The sequence below is a fragment of the Hemicordylus capensis genome, chromosome 2, assembly GCF_027244095.1.
Source record: "Hemicordylus capensis ecotype Gifberg chromosome 2, rHemCap1.1.pri, whole genome shotgun sequence".
Classification (NCBI taxonomy): domain Eukaryota; kingdom Metazoa; phylum Chordata; class Lepidosauria; order Squamata; family Cordylidae; genus Hemicordylus; species Hemicordylus capensis.
Window position 1 is genome coordinate 193,939,368 of NC_069658.1, and position 16,828 is coordinate 193,956,195.

The following is a 16,828-nucleotide window of genomic DNA, read 5'->3' on the forward strand; positions in this document are numbered from 1 at the left end:
ACAGTGCCCAGCATTAGCAGAGCAATATTTTGCCCCTCAAACAGGTACCTCTGCTTCTGAAAGGGTAACCATGCTGTAGGGGAGATTGGGCCTTTTGATTGTTTCTTTCTAAGGAAAGTGTAGATGTGTACACCAGCACTGGAGAAGGAGAGCACACAACTTAGAACTAGGGTGGAATGTGGGGGGAGAGAAACAATTCACAGCATGGCAGTAGATTACTGTGGCAAGGGAGGTTACCTAACTGCCAGGGGTTTCACTCCTACAAAGCAAGAGGCTACTACCTAAATGTAATTGGTGGAGCAGGACAGCATGGAGTGCTCAACTTCCAGAACATTTGCAAAAACAAACAACCCTTTTATTAAAGGCTCTCAAAAGAACAAAGACCTGGCAGTGTAGAATGCGCTGTTCACCATCACCAGCAACTTCATGGTTGCCTGTGACATTCAAATAACACAACATTCTACATGGTATTTCAAAGTAACATTCCTATGCATGTCTACTCAGTAGTAAATCCTATTAATGGGACTTACTCCCAGGTAAATGAGTTAACACAGTTGTGTTAATTGGAGAAAAACTGCATTTTCTCAGGGACACAAAACACAGCGCTTTATTGCTAGGAAAATGACACTTAGTAATTTAAAGGGTGCTGAGGGAGGCGGCACCTGCAGTAACTCAATAAAAGACCAGACAAGGGATGCTTTAGCTATCAAATGAAGTCTTAGGGCTAGGGAGTAGACAAGATGGACCCTGACCTGGTTCCATGGGTCATCTCATGGGCACAGTGGTAAAGGCCAATCAGGGCTTTGCGATCATCAATACGGGAAAGGAGTAAGATGACTGATGCATAGGTGACAATCAGGTCCAAGTAATTCTTGGTGAAGTCATAATTCACATACTGAGGAAGGAGAAAAAGAACTCATTAGACCTTCTCCATTGCTTGTTTAGTGCTAACCATGGTTTCCTGTTGTGTCCAAATTTGCAAACCATGGTTAGTGCTTGCTCTCCAAGCCAGAATGAGAAACCTACTTATCCGCATTTTCAAATAGTGCTTTGGATTGAAAGATAAGTGCTAAGCATAGTTTGCCAATCTGGACATCATGGTAAACTATGACTGGCATTTAAGCTAGAAACAGAGAGCTAAGCTACTTGCAAGAGGGGAGGAGAAGAAAGTGTGCAAGGCTGCCACTCATCCACAATTCCAAACCATGGTTTTGAAAGGTCATTTGAACTGAGCCATTGCAAAAAGGAAAAAAAATGGGTCAGATGTTAGGGGAAAACAATGCACACTCAACAGCATCTTCCATAGGCAACTGACCCATAACTGATCAGAAATTGAATGTAACGTACAATTATAATGGAGATTTCAGAACAGATGGGATCTGACCTTTTGTGGATGAGGAAAATGCTCCTTTGGGGGAGAATGCAGTTCCTTCTATGGATCTGGGCCATGAAAAGTCTAGTTGTGGACTGGTGTTTATGAAGGCAAACAGATTCAAAATACTTGAAAATATGCCAGAAGGAAGAAGGGGAACCATTGTTTGATTTTTCCAGTGAAGATACAACTGGGAGGAAATGTAGTGTAAACAACAAGAAGGCAGATTTCAGTTTGTGGCAGGAAAAGCTCCCACACTAGAGTTAGGTTAGCACTGTAATAGGCCTTAAGAGGTCATAGAATGGAATCTCCTTTCCTGAAAGGATTTTTTTTTAAGGACTAGATAATCCACTGGGATCTGACCAACTCTCATAGTTCTATAAATCTATGGAAACAAGGTGCAGTTCTTGGCCATTTGGGTGTGAGCTGATCCTACCTACAGTTCAGGTACACATTCTGACATGCAAAAAGGTTAGCTTATAAGCTCGTTCACACAATGATTACTAGTGCAGGACAAACTCCCTACCTTCGTGCATGCTTCCAATGTTTTGCGATTGTGTGCTTTGAAAAAGCAAGGTTGGAGGGGGAGGAAGTGATCGTCTGGGAAAGAGGGAAGAGGGTACCTTCCTACCCAGCTGTCATGCCCAGCATTAGGGAGTGCATGAAACGGATTTTGCATTCTGTTTCAAGCTTGAAACAGGATCCCATAAGAGTGTGGGGGGGCGGAGGTTAAAAATGTGTTAAAACTCTCCCACTTGCTCATTTCTTTTGTGGTTTGGGTGGTAGGTAACACTCATAATGCCCTACCACGCAACCCACTTTGGTGTCCCTAGGAGCTACTCATGGGGAACAATGAAGTGTTTTGGGTCTTCCCATTGTTTCCTATGGCTGGAACAAGTTGCACACACAAGTTTTGCAACCCTGCCTGGAAAAACACTACAGAAGCACATGGTAAAAGGGAATCTGTCCCTCCCAACACAGAACACACATTACTAACATAGTCCAAAAATGGCCAGAAAAGAATCACTGACCCAGAATCCACTGCCAGCCACAGTGCCTGTGCTGCAGTAACATCATTGGCACAAACTGCACTCTCACACACAATTTTTAATGACTTCTTACATTCCTACCATTGCAACAGTTGCCGCAGCAGCACCCTTAGCAGCAAGCCCAGCCATATGCTCAACGCAACTAGCCACATTTTGACTGAGTTCAACACCTTGCAATGCAGATTGCAGAGCAGACCAGAGTAGTGAGTGAAGCACAAATTAGTCTCAATGCCAGTTATGGAGCTCATCACAGCAATGACCAATAAATATTACATACACACAGAGAGAGCTGCCACTATCCATTCCTCACCACAACACTGTCTCACAAACAAAACAAGCCACAACTCACTGAAGGCAAGCACCCAAGTCCTACCTTTGTCAATCTGAGATCCAGCAAAACCAGATAGTTACAGCAGCATTAGCACAGCGTATTATACTCAGTGCTGAGAAAAGAAAACCACAACATCTCTGCCTCCCAAATCCTTTGAATATGTTTTGAAATTATCTCTTTTTGTGTGCCCCCCCCAACAATGGGGGAACAGTTGCCCATGACAACACTTGGTTTGTATGATAACAAGCCAACCAAGGAGATTACAAGCCAATCGGAAGCCAGTGCCAGAAAACCAATCAGCGAGGGGGGAAAGAGGCCTCCAAAATGGCGCTCGAAACATTGAAATGTCTCAATTGGAACAGGGTTGTTCTGCTCCGAGCTTGAAAAGGGCACTTTATTTAAAGGGTGTTCTTGAAACACTCAAAACAGCCCATTTTGAGTCAAAACATTGACAGTGAAATGTTCTGCACATGAGGAGAAGAGAGCTGGTCTTGTGGTAGCAAGCATGACTTGTCCCCTTAGCTAAGCAGGGCCCGCCCTGGTTGCATTTGAATGGGAGACTACATGTGAGCACTGTAAGATATATTCCTCTCAGGGGATGGAGCTGCTTTGGGAAGAGCATCTAGGTTCCAAGTTCCCTCACTGGTTTCTCCAAGATAGGGCTGAGAGAGACTCCTGCCTGCAACCCTGGAGAAGCCACTGCCAGTCTGTGTAGACCAGGGATTCTCAAACTTGGGTCCTCAGGTGTTATTGGACTTCAACTCCCATAATCCCCAGCCTCAGTGGCCTTTGGTTGGGGATTATGGGAGTTGAAGTCCAATAACACCTGAGAACCCAAGTTTGAGAATCCCTGGTGTAGACAATACTGAGCTAGATAGATCAATGGTATGACACAATATATGGCAGCTTCCTATGTTCCTACCCAACACCTTATCAAGGTAGGAGAAAGACACCCTCTGATCAACTCCTCTTTCCCAGATGATCCCTTCCTCCTCCTCCAACCTTGCTTTTCCAAAAGGAAACAATCACAAAATGGGAGTGTGCAGAGCTCCTGAACTGGGGTAGGGCATTTGTCCCACCCTAGTAATCATTGTGTGAATGAGTCTAATACCTATGAATCCCCACAATACAACATCCATTTTACTTTACTCTAGACCTGTCAGGAGCCAGCAAGGCTAGCACCAGGAACCTCTGCATTGTTGTTCAGCTACCGCTTGCGGGAAGCCAGTCAGAGATGCAGAGAAAAGAGTTCCCAGAGCTATGACCTCTGCCCAGGTTCTGGAATGACTCCACATACTCAGGCATCCCATTGGTTTCCCCCAACCTGACCAGATTATGAAAACATTTGGGTCAGGTTAAGGCTTTGCTTGGACAATGGTCTTGACATGGTCTGCTATACTTGGCTTCAGCCTGCGGGATCCTGCCCAGGCCCTGGCAACCGCGGCTTCCCATCCTGCTGCCTCTCCAGGCTGCTGATGGCCCAGCATCAGAACAAAACCATACTGCGATGTCCACAGTTTACATCCTCAGAGATTCAGGCAAACTGTCCACAGTCTACTAAAAAACAGCCATGTGTCTTTAACAACCAAAAGTTAATATCCACACTTTATTCAGATGACACTCACAATGTCAAAGTAGCACTGGCAGGCATCAATGGTGTTCAACAGTTCATATACATGGTCCTAGGAGGGGAAAGTGAGAATAGAACAAAACTGTTATAACTTTCCACATCACCACTGTGTGTTTCATGGCAACTAGCACTCAGGCCCCTAGATCCCCTGCCTGGGAAGTGCCCACCACAATCAGGGCTGGATTAAGCATCAGGCTAAAGTACATTATTGAGCAGGATTGGCTAAAGAACTATGAGGCATATACACTGCGCCCCCATTCACTTCTTCACAGCTCTCCCCTCATCACTTCCCCCTTCATTGTTCCCACAACAATCCCTGCTTCTCCACAGTAACTCTGTTAGGCTGACCAGTCATCCTAGGCTAGTTAGAAAGAGGTTGGCCACACACACAAAAATCAATCCAGAATGAAACAGGATTTTTCTTTTTAAAAAAGGATGTATGAATCAGAGCTGAGTCTTTGATAAGACAGCTTCGATAACACTGACAAATGTTCTTGTTTCTGTCCTTGGACATTAAAGATCTACCTGCTTATATATTCAACTGTAAACACCATGTAGCATTAAGACAGAAATGAACACTTCATCTTTCTTTTTTAAAAAATGGTTCCTTCAGCTCCCGAGATGCTGGCTTTCCTATCAGGCACAAATGTGTCAAGATTATTTATATGGCAGCTATCTTTGCTTCTTTAGCAAATTCCTTTGTACACAAATGTTACTATTTTCTCATTTTCATTCTATTTTGGTATAACTGAACCTATATTCCATTTTATTCCAAACAGGTTTTACACTGAAGTCAGAAGGAAGATACCTCCACCTTTTTAAAAACCTGTTTATTGAGACTTCATTTCCTAATATTATTAAGAATATTCAGCTGGGGCATGGTATAATATCCCAGGTCTGTCATTATGACACTGGGAAGCCTCAGGCAACATCAGTACAGTTCATTAGTTAGCTTTTGAAATAAAGTAATTTATGGTACGTTTGAGGTGTTATCTAATCTATCTATCTATACCCTGACATATAAAAACAGTATAAAATGATTAAGACAATTATGACATAAAACCAATTAAAATTAATTAAAAGCCTGAGAAAACAGGTGTATGGATTATGCATTTACAGGAGACCCTCTTTATTCGTGGAGGTTCCGTTCCCACCTATTTCTGCAGATAACAAAACCACAAATAAGCCTTAACCCTACTGGAATTGGGGGGGATTAGGATCCTAAGCACACTGGTATGCTGAAAATCACAAGAAAAAGCAGCAGGGAGCAGAAATAATCTCAGTACCTTGCTCTCCAACAATGCCCCGCAAACTTCCAATTCCTCAGATTTTTGTTCTTTTAGGGGTTGTTGGTTTTTGTTTTGTTTTGCAGAAAAGAACCACAAAATGGCTCAGCACTACAAAATGGCAGCAAGAAATAATGTCAGAAATCATTTCTGGCCATTCAAGAACCACAGATAGGTGGGGAGGGAAAACCCTATTTTTGCCCCACGACTAAAGAAAGTGGGTTCCTATGACCCAACTGCAGATACACGAAAGAGCTGGTTTGGGGCTGCGGAGACCGAGGGCCACCTCTATTTCAAAAGCTAAAAAATAAACTGTACTGCTGACTTTGCCTGAGGCTGCTCAGTATGTTAATGATAGGCCTGGGAATTGATACTAGGCCCAAATCTAACATTCTTCCACAGGATCAGAAAATGAGGAAATGAAATCTCCATCTTGCAGACCTATTGTGCAGGTCACTGCTACTGTGTCACATACTGGAGCAAAGTTGGATGACACTGGGTGTTCTTCAGTATTGAGGAGGAGGCTATTTGTACAGGGAATATGGCATGAGACAATAGGCAAGAATAACAAAAAAGGAAGTAGGTAAGGCCTGCCATCAGCTTGCCAGGGGCCCTGGGACCAAGCCCTGTGCTGAGTCCCCCAATAGGGCCCCAGGCCCTTCCCCCACTATGCAGGAGTGCATTGCCCTCTGATGGTGTTTGAAAAAGATAACGAAACAGGAGACAGACACTCCTCCTTAGCCTCCGGGGCACCATTTTAGATTTCCTGATGCAGGGGAGCATGGGAAATCGAAAAGAGTGCCCCAGCGAAGGAGGAATAAATAAATACACACATACACATACATTAGAATAATGAAATCCAAACAAAGAGGTAAAGACACTCCCCCCACCACTTAGTCACTGTTCTTATTCCCACCTTCTACAAATTCCTTTAAGACAAAACTTCTGACATAATAAGAACTTTGGATTACATTCAACAGTTGCCGTTTTCCCCATCCCTCCAGTCCAGAGATGTGAGAAGCTGGCTGCACCTGTAGTGCCTCCAAACTCTTCATCCCTTTCCCAGATAGAATGGAGCTCACACAGCAATATCCCTGAGCCCTGCTAAGACTCACCCGGAACTCCATTACATCCACAAAGGTCTGATAATAGGAAACAAGAGCCCGGAAAATATCAGCTTTCTCTTTCTGTACCGGCCCCAAATGTTGCTGTAGAGAGACAAACAGGGTGTGAACAGACATTCACAGTAAAACATCACTGCTGCACTGCATCCACCACCCCTCCTTTTCCTCTCTGGGGCAGGGAGCAGGATTTTTTCAGTGGTGCCTCCCCCTCGCCACCCGCCGCCAACAAGTTATGGAATGTACTTCCCAGAGCTACTGACAGTGCATGCTAGTACATTCCATAACTGGGGGTGTGGGGGGCACCACTAAAAAGGTCCTGCTCCCTGTCCCAGAGAGGAAAGGGTATCAGGGATATCTGCTGGATAGTGTCTGTGGCACCACTCAGATGAGTGACACAGGTGTATATGTTGATTACAGAAGTGCCCACCAACACAGTTATGGCATTTGCCTCTTCAGACAAATGCCGTGGGTGGAGAGCTGGTCCTTGTGGTAACAAGCAAGAATTGCCCCCTTTGCTAAGCAGGGTCCACCCTGGTTTGCATTTGAATGGGAGACTACATGTATGAGCACTGTAAAATATTCCCCTTAGGGGATAGAGCCGCTCCGGGAAAAGAATCTGCATGCTTACATGCAGAACGTTCCAATTTCCCTCCCTGGCATCTCCGAGATAGGGCTGAGAGAGACTCCAGCCTGTAACCTTGGAGAAGCTGCTGCCAGTCTGTGCAGACAATACTGAGCTAGATGGATCAGTGCTCTGACTCAACATAGTAGCTTTCTATGTAAACATGTATGAGATTGGATGAGTTACATGCAGGGTTGGGTTTATGGAGCAATTTTGGATGTGTGAATAGGGCTAGGATCTCACTGTGCTACTCCGTGTATCCAAGTTGGGGAACTTCTTGTTGATGAACTTGATAGAGGACTCCATCATCTTTTCAGTGAAGAAGGCTGGCTTGGCCCGGGGATCCATGCATGTCTGCAAAAGTAAACAAAAGCTGCACTCACTTGCTTTCTTACATAAACAACCATTCAGTCATGCCTGTTCTCTCACAACTAATAGGCCCTGGGTGAACACCCACATAATCTCTCCCATTCCTCAGAAATGGCAATTAGAAATGGCAGCACAAAGAAAGGAAGTCCCATCTCACCACTCTCATTCACCATGGCTGAACAGTACATTGAATCTCCCACAGCATTCCTTTTCTGACCTCCTCCTGCTTACGCAAAAGACCTTTAGGGAGCAGAGTGTGAACTGTGAAGCTGTTGAGTTTGTCTGCTGGAATATATGGCTTTGCCAATGAAAGAAAGAAAGAAAGAGTTGTCGAATGATTGAATCTTGTTAGTTTCAGTTGGCTGATTTATGAAGAGTATCCTACTTCACAGGGTGCTTCCTTTATTTTTAATTATCACCTGGATTAACCATTCACTCCTCCTCTTCTCCCCAGATCTCTGCAGCCTGATTCAGATGTCTCCCCAGCACCGGTGTCATCCACCCCATCTCTCCAGTTGCACACGGTTACAGTGGTAGTCATCTGCAGAGGGAAACGTAACCGTGATGGCAAGCGTTTCTGTGATCAGCAGCTTGGATCTCCCCAGGCTACTGATCATAGAGGTGCCTTCCCCTCAGAAGCACCTTCCCTCGCAGTCCCTCTGCAGACTACTGTTGCTGGTAACTGTGAAAGGATGGAGTGAGGGGGTGAGTGACAACAGTGGGGTGGGACTTCCTACCCACCTTCAGCTCTGTAACTGTGAGTTATTTTGGTGGCGGAAAACATCTACATGGGACATCTACATGGGAGAGGAGAGCTGGTCTTGTGGTAGCAAGCATGACCTGTCCCCTTAGCTAAGCAGGGTCTGCCCTGGTTGCATATGAAAGGGAGACTAGAAGTGTGAGTACTGTATTGAGATCCAGCGTGGTATTGTGGTTAGAGTGCAGGACTAGGACCGGGGATACCAGAGTTCAAATCCCCATTCAGCCATGAGACTTGCTGGGTGACTCTGGGCCAGTCACTTCTCTCCCAGCCTAACCTACTTCACAAGGTTGTTGTGAAAGAGAAACTCAAGTATGTAGTACACCGCTCTGGGCTCCTTGGAGGAAGACCGGGATATAAATGTAAAATAATAATAATAATAATAACAACCCACTTTCACAAATACTAAACAAAACAGGCCTCGGATACCAAACATCTAAAACATCCAGTAAAATCAACCATCTGCTGTACATGGACGATCTGAAGTTGTATGGAAAGTCCCAGTAAGAAATTGAATCACTGCTAAACACTGTCCGTATATTCAGTAGCGATATAGCAATGGAGTTTGGACTAGACAAGTGTGCTGCATTAATAATGAACAGAGGAAAAATAAGAAAAACAGAAGGAATAGAACTGCCCAATGGAAGCAACATCAAGAACCTGGAAGAGAAAGAACATTACAAATACTTGGGCATTCTCCAGGCTGATAACATTGCACACACTGAAGTTAAAAGAAAAATTGGAAGTGAATACATCAGGAGAGTTAGAAAAATCCTCAAGTCCAAACTCAATGGCGGGAACACCATACAAGCCATAAACACCTGGGCTATACCTGTTATCAGATACACTGCAGGAATAATAGACTGGACCCAAGCAGAGCTAGAGACGCTGGATCGTAAGACCAGGAAAATAATGACCATCAATCATGCTCTGCACCCCTGCAGTGATGTAGATAGGCTATACCTCCCTCACAGCTCAGGTGGAAGAGGAATGCTGCAAGTCCATCAAACAGGAGGAGAAAAGAGGCCTTGAAGAATATATCAAGGACAGTGAAGAAGATGCACTTCAAATGGTCAATAACGAGAAACTATTCAACACCAATGAAAGAAAGCAGGCCTACAAGAAAGAACAAGTCAAGAAGCAAGCAGAAAAATGGAGAAATAAGCCCCTGCATGGTCAATATTTGCACAATATAAGTGGAAAATCAGACATCACCAAGACCTGGCAATGGCTTAAGAATGGTTACTTGAAGAAAGAAACAGAGGCTTTAATACTGGCTGCGCAAGAACAGGCACTAAGAACAAGTGCAATAAGAGCAAAAGTAGAAAAATCCACAACAAACAGCAAGTGCCGCCTTTGTAAAGAAACAGATGAAACAGTGGACCACCTAATCAGCTGTTGTAAAAAGTTTGCACAGACTGACTACAAACTATGGCATGACAAGGTAGCAAGGATGATACACTGGAACATCTGCAAAAAATACAAGCTACCTGTAGCCAAGAATTGGTGGGACCATAACATTGAAAAAGTTGAAGAAAATGAAGATGTAAAAATATTATGGGACTTCCGACTACAAACAGACAAACCTCTGCCACACAATACACCAGATATCACTGTAGTCGAGAAGAAAGAAAAACAAGTCAAAATAATCGACATAGCAATACCAGGGGATAGCAGAATAGAAGAAAAAGAAATGGAAAAAATCACCAAAAACAAAGATCTACAAATTGAAATTGAAAGGCTGTGGCAGAAAAAGACCAAAATAATCCCAGTGGTCATTGGCGCCCTGGGTGCAGTCCCAGAAGACCTTGAAGAGCACCTCAACACCATAGGGGCCACAGAAATCACCATCAGCCAACTACAAAAAGCAGCTTTACTGGGAACAGCCTATATTCTGCTTCGTTATCTATGACAGCAACAACATTGACCATAAGATTCAGCCATCCCAGGTCCTTGGGAAGGACTCGATGTCTGGATAAAACAAACCAGACAATAACACCTGTCTGACTGTGTAAATAAATAAATAAATAAATAAATAAAAAGATATTCCCCTCAGGAGATGGAGCCGCTCTAGGAAGAGCAGAAGGTTTCGAGTTCCCTCCCTGGCTTCTCCAAGATAGGGCTGAGAGAGATTCCTGCCTGCAACCTTGGAGAAGCCGCTGCCAGTCTGTGAAGACAATACTCAGCTAGATAGACCAACGGTCTGACTTAGTATATGGCAGCTTCCTATGTTCCCATGACTACAGTGAGTGTGTCCTAGGGCATGGTCTGAAGGCACCTGATGCAACAACCTTGCTGAAGCTAAGTGTGGTGTTTCTGGTTAATTCATTCATTGATCTAGGCCAGCTTTTGAACAGGGCGTTAGTTCCTTGTATTCCAGTCCTGGAGCAGAGGCAGGGCTAACAAACAGCCAGCAGCAAGAGCACTGAAGGCAGACTAAACTCTGTAAATAATATCTGTCTCATTACACCATTAATATTCCTCAACTCCACTGTCTTGTCCTTGCATACCACAACTTTTTCCTCTGGATTCTGCACTAAGCAGTTCTAGTGTCTGTGTGAACTCCATGTGTGTGCATTCCTTGAGTTCTGTCATGGAGGATGAGAGAGAGAGAGACTCTCTCTTAGGTGGTACGTGCTGAACCCTGCCCCCACTAAGACCACTAAAAACATGGAGGTGCCTGGAGGAGGTGGAGGAGGAGACACAGAAAGGAAGCCGCAATGGTGGTGGCACTGGCAGTGGCAGTGAGTAAGGGGTCAATCAACTGCTGCTGCTGCTACTCCTGCAGGGAGGAGGCAAGGGAGGAGTAAGCTTGTAATTTGCCCACAGAGTAAGCCCGTAGGCAAAAATGATTTGCTGCCCTGGCTCAAGGGTTTGGGGCGGGAGCAAGTTAAATCTTTTTTTTAAAAAAACCTCTAAAAACTGCCGGTGTGACAGTTGGCGGTGGTGGGGAATGGGGCTGGCGGAGCGTGGCACTCCAGCAGTGCTGGCAGTGAAAAGGGGAGACCAAGGCGGGGATGGTGGCGGAGTCTGTGACAGGGGCAAAAGCTCCTTCCATGGGCCCGCCTACTGCTACTACTACTGATATTTATATACCGCTCTTCAACAAACTTCTCAAAGCGGTTTACATCGAAAAATAAAACGTGCATAAATAAGATGGCTCCCTGTCCCTAAAGGGCTCACAATCTAAAACGGAACATAAGACAGACACCAGCAATAGCCTCGGGAGGGATGCTGTGCTGGGGCTGGATAGGGCCAGTTGCTCTCCCCCGGCTAAATCTTAGAGAATCACCACTTTAAAAGGTTTCTCTTTGCTTAGTTAGCAGGGAACTGCCAGGTGGGGCCATTTCCAGTTCTTTTTGGGGCTCAGCAGAACTGCAGGAAGCTGCTCCCTCTCTCTGGCTGCAATTGGCTGTCAGGGTTGTCCTTCAAGCCAGAAGGAAGCCTTCACAGCCAGTTTCCTCTCCTCTCTGCAGGCTCCCTGACTACAGTTTGGTTCTTGTCCATTTCATCGTAACTAGCTGACCCGTGCGGCCACCGCCGCCCTGCGGGGGCCGAGTGCAGCCGCCGCCGCCTCGCCTCCGTGGCCGGGCCCGGCCAGTCCCGCCGCCTCGCCTCCGCGGCCCGGCCAGTCCCACCGCCTCGCTTCCGCGGCTGGGCCCGGCCAGGCCAGGCTACCTCTCTCTCTCCTCCCGCCCCCCGTCTCCGGCGGGGCAGAGTGCGGCCGCCGCCGCCAGCGGGCCTGGCCGGCCCCAGAGTGCCGCCGCCGATGCCGCGGCCGGCCCCAGAGTGCCGCCATCAGGCCCGCCGCCTTGCCTCCACGGCCGGGCCCAGCCCCGCCGCCTTGCCCCGCCTCGCTGGGCCCGCCGTCTCGCTGGGCCCCGCCGCCTTGCCCCGCCTCGCTGGGCCCGCCGCTCGCTGGGCCCCGCCACCACGGCCTGGCCCGCCGCCATCGCGCTGGGCCCGCCGCCTCGCCCTGCCTCATGGCCGGGGCCGCCGCCACCTTGCTGGGCCCACCGCCTCGCTGGGCTCCGCCGCCGCGGCCCTGGGCCCGCTGCCTTGCCTCCGCAGCCGCCCAGCAAGCGAATTCTCCTGGGTGTGCTGCCAGCCAATCAGGCGCCCCCTGCAGCCCAGCCAATCAGCTGGGCTGCCTGGACGCATTTCTCCTGGGCACACCCAGGAGAATTATATATATAGATGTGGACAGGTATGTGCGGAGGCAGCGGGGCGGGCAGCAAACAGTGCTCCCTCTAACAGGGATTCCCAGATGTCGTTGACTACAACTCCCAGAATGTAGTCAACATCTAGGAATCCCTGTTAGAGGGATCACGGGTGGCAATGTGGACCCACAATGGATCCTCAGTTCCACAGTTACAGTGCAAATTAGGCCTCTGTGTCCCAGTCCCACTGCTCTTTTCTCTTACACAGACAAAAAACATACTTCGCAGGGGAGAAGAGAGACAGGATTAGATCACCTTCAGCCCTGGGAAACTGTGAAACTAACAATATTTCTAATGGTGCCTCCACTCCAAAAGGTGATGAATAGCAGTTAACAAACCATGTAAGAACCATCAAGTTAATCTAGTTAACAAAAGAGTTTGCAAGCCAATTAACTACAGTACTCCAAAATTATAACAATGGCTAACATCCTGACTCAATTATTTGACAGAAGTCCTATGAAAATGAAGCAACCCTTTAGAGTAACTCCCGATTAGTACTATTTTATTTATTTATTTATTACATTTTATATCCTGCTCTTCCTCCAAGGAGCCCAGAGAGATGTACTTCGGTTTCTCTTTCACAACAACCCTGTGAAGTAGGTTAGGCTGACAGAGAAGTGACTGGCCCAGAGTCACCCAGCTAGTATCATGGCTGAATGGGGATTTGAACTCGGGTCTCCCTGGTCAGCCAGTAATGTGCATGAAAATATTAATTTATTATTTTTATTTATTTATTTATTTATTTACACAGTCAGACAGGTGTTATTGACTGGTTTGATTTATCCAGACATCGAGTCCTTCCCAAGGAGCTGGGATGGCTGAATTTTATTATAAATGTTGTTGCTGTTGTTATAGATATCGTCGCAAAATATAGGCTGTTCCCAGTAAAGTTGCTTTTTGTAATTGGCTGATGGTGATTTCTGTGGCCCCTATTAATAATAATAATAATAATAATTATTATTATTATTATTACATTTCTATCCCGCTCTTCCTCCAAGGAGCCCAGAGCAGTGTACTACATACTTGAGTTTCTCTTTCACAACAACCCTGTGAAGTAGGCTAGGCTGAGAGAGAAGTGACTGGCCCACAGTCACCCAGCTAGTTCCATGGCTGAATGGGGTTTTGAACTCGGGTCTGCCCGGTCCTAGTCCAGGAAGGAGAGTGGAATCTGCCCTTCTAGAGCAACCAGAAATTGCGATAGATGTTCCCAAATGATTCACATGGAAAATAAAATGTATAGTCTAAAAATGTAATTTAGACTCTAAATTAACAGGACAAATGTGTACAGTGAATGTGTGGGTATGGTGATGCTCTCCCTATTTCCCCGAGTGGTGAAATTTTCCAGGGGCAGCACTACTTGGATTCATTTCCTTCAGAGGAGTGTCTTTGCAATATCTATCTAATTATTTCTCCAAGACAGGCTGGTCTTGGATGTGTGGGGATGTGTGGCAATCTTTTGCAAGAGTGGCGGCACCACTCACAAGAGTTCCACGCTTTCGGCAGGAGGCAAGCACCACGCGAGTGGCAACTGTTGGCGAGGAGTTTGGCTGCTTCGGGAATGGCAGAGACTTGGGCAGCTGCATGTGGCTGGGCCCCGCAAGGGCGGCGAGAGAGGAGGCAAGCGATGCCGAGAAGTTTGGCCGCTTCAGGAGCAGCAGGGACTGGGGCGGCTGACCGCACAACGGCGGCGAGAGATGAGGCAACTGGCACCGAGAAGTTTGGCCGCGTTGGGAGAAGGAGACAGGAGGCGGCGGCGGGACAGCCTGGCCGCCGGGATGAGGAGGCGGCGGCTGCAGGCCCTGGCTCAGCCGCCAGTCGGCCGGAGGAGGTGGCGGCGAGCCAGCCTGGCCCTGGCCCGCCCACCGGGGTGAGGAGGAGGCGGCAGCAGGCCCTGGCCCAACTGCCTGGAGGAGGCGACAGCGGGCCAGCCTAGCCTTGCCTCAGGGTGGAGGAAGTGGGAGGCAACGGTGGCCGGACGGCCTGGCCCTGGCTGGCTTGGCCGCTGGAATGAGGAGGAGGCAGCAGAAGTGTGCCCTGGCCTGGCCAAAGGAAGGAGGAGGTGGAAGGCAGAGGAATTGGGGGGCTGGAGGCCGTGATGGGTTGGATGTGGGCTAATAAACTGAAATTGAATCCGGACAAGACGGAGGTACTGTTGGTCAGTCAGAGAGCCAATCGGGATGAGGAGATTTTACCAGTTCGGGGGGTGGGGGGTTGCACTACTCTTCAAGGAGCAAGTACACAGCTTGGAGGTACTACTGGACCCGGCTCTGCTTTTGGAATCTCAGGTGGAGACAGTGGCCAGGGGTGCCTTTGCACAGCTTTGGCTAGTGCGCCAGCTGCGTTCCTTTCTCGAGAAGACAGATCTGGCCACAGTTACCCATGCCTTAGTCACGTCACTGCTAGATTACCGTAATGTGCTCTACGTGGGACTGCCCTTGAAGAATATCCGGAAACTACAGCTAGTGCAAAATGCGGCAGCTAGGGTTTTATCTGGAGCTGCCTGGTGGGAGCACATCACACCCATTCTGAAAGAGTTGCACTGGCTGCCAGTTAGTTTCCGGGTCCAATTCAAGGTGCTGGTTTTGACCTTTAAAGCCCTTAACGGTTTGGGCCCGGGATACCAGAGGGACCGCCTGCTCCCAAGCGGGCAGCAACCAAGCGCGTTGCTGCCTGCTTGACGAGGTCATCTGAGGGGATCTGTTCCAGGTGCCGACAATGAGGGAGGCTCGGTTGTCGTGCACTCAGGACAGGGCCTTCTCTGTTGCTGCCCCCAGACTCTGGAATGCTCTCCCGGAGGGTATCCGCTCCTCAGTCTCAATCACAGTCTTTAGAAAGCATGTCAAATTGTGGCTTTTAACCCAGGCTTTTATATGATTGTTTCCACTGCTGCTTATTGTATTTTGTACTGTTTTTATGCTTGTGTTTTAATTTAATTTTTAAAATCATATTTGTTTTTATATTTTTAGCTCAATATTTTAATATGTCTTTTTTATAAACTTGTTTTTAAATTTTATTGTGAGCCCCCTTGGGATTTTTTAAATGAAAGGCGGGGTATAAATTTAACAATAAAATAAATAAAAAGCCAGAAAGTGGGCAAAGGGGGGAGAAGCAGAGAAAGCCAGGCATGCCGGCATGGGGATGGGCCACGAGTCAACTGGGCCCAACTCACTAGTTTGCTTTGTTTACAAATATACAGGCAAATGAAGGGAAACAGGCACTCTTCAATGCAGCAGATCAGGAGAGCTGGTCTTGTGGTAGCAAGCATGACTTGTTCCCTTAGCTAAGCAGGGTCTGCCCTGGTTGCATATGAATGGGAGACTTGATGTGTGAGCACTGTAAGAGATTCCCCTTAGGGGATGGAGCCGCTCTGGGAAGAGCGTCTAGGTTCCAAGTTCCCTCCCTGGCAGCATCTCCAAGATAAGGCTGAGAGAGATTCCTGCCTGCAACCTTGAAGAAGCCACTGCCAGTCTGTGAAGACAATACTGAGCTAGATAGACCAAGGGTCTGACTCAGTATATGGCAGCTTCCTATGTTCCTATGCACTAGCTCCCCAGACACAAAATTGTTCTCTGAGGTGCTTCACCTTCAGCTAACTCACAGCTCTCCCTGACCTTCTAATAAAGACAGACCACAGTGCAAATCACACAAGCAACTTTTCTCAGACCCGGTTGCCAACTGTCCCGGAGCAAGAGGGAGGTCCTTCATTTCAAGAAGGAAATGTTTGTCCAGTTTGGGACAATATTTCTCTCCCACATTTTGCTGGCAGGGGGCAGGCAGAGGTAGGGATGTGCAGGAACTTGTTTGGAGGCCCTTTTATGCATGCACGCCAGCTACTTCAGGCAACTTCTGGCCAAAGAGCGGACAGGGTGGCAGGGAAGTACGCTGCTGACCCTTAAGACTTGGGGAAAACCAGGCGCCTGCGGGGAAAGCAGAGGGAGGGGTAAATGCACCCTCCCCCGCCCTTAAAGTGCAAGCCCCACCACCATCAAGCCACCCGGTATGGTATGGTTCCACCGTGCACATCCCTAGGCAGAGGCAGGCTGAGAGACATCCTCAGCTCACTGC

At 47.4% G+C, this 16,828-nt stretch overlaps 1 protein-coding gene across 12 annotated transcripts in view; it reads right to left on the reverse strand.

The window, feature by feature from the left end:
* The window catches only part of NCKAP1L (NCK associated protein 1 like), a 102,392-nt gene that overhangs the window by 71,501 nt on the left and 14,063 nt on the right, over window positions 1-16,828 (reverse strand). For 4 of the 12 annotated variants that reach the window (XM_053291310.1, XM_053291313.1, XM_053291305.1 and 1 more), the window contains exons 2-5: window positions 7,658-7,768; window positions 6,784-6,876; window positions 4,378-4,434; window positions 753-895 (exon numbers count right to left, since the gene is read on the reverse strand). In XM_053291310.1, coding sequence (XP_053147285.1) covers window positions 753-895; window positions 4,378-4,434; window positions 6,784-6,876; window positions 7,658-7,762 — 398 coding nt within the window. In that variant the 5' untranslated portion in view covers window positions 7,763-7,768. The other 8 variants (XM_053291309.1, XM_053291308.1, XM_053291307.1 and 5 more) reach the window with 8 other exon arrangements.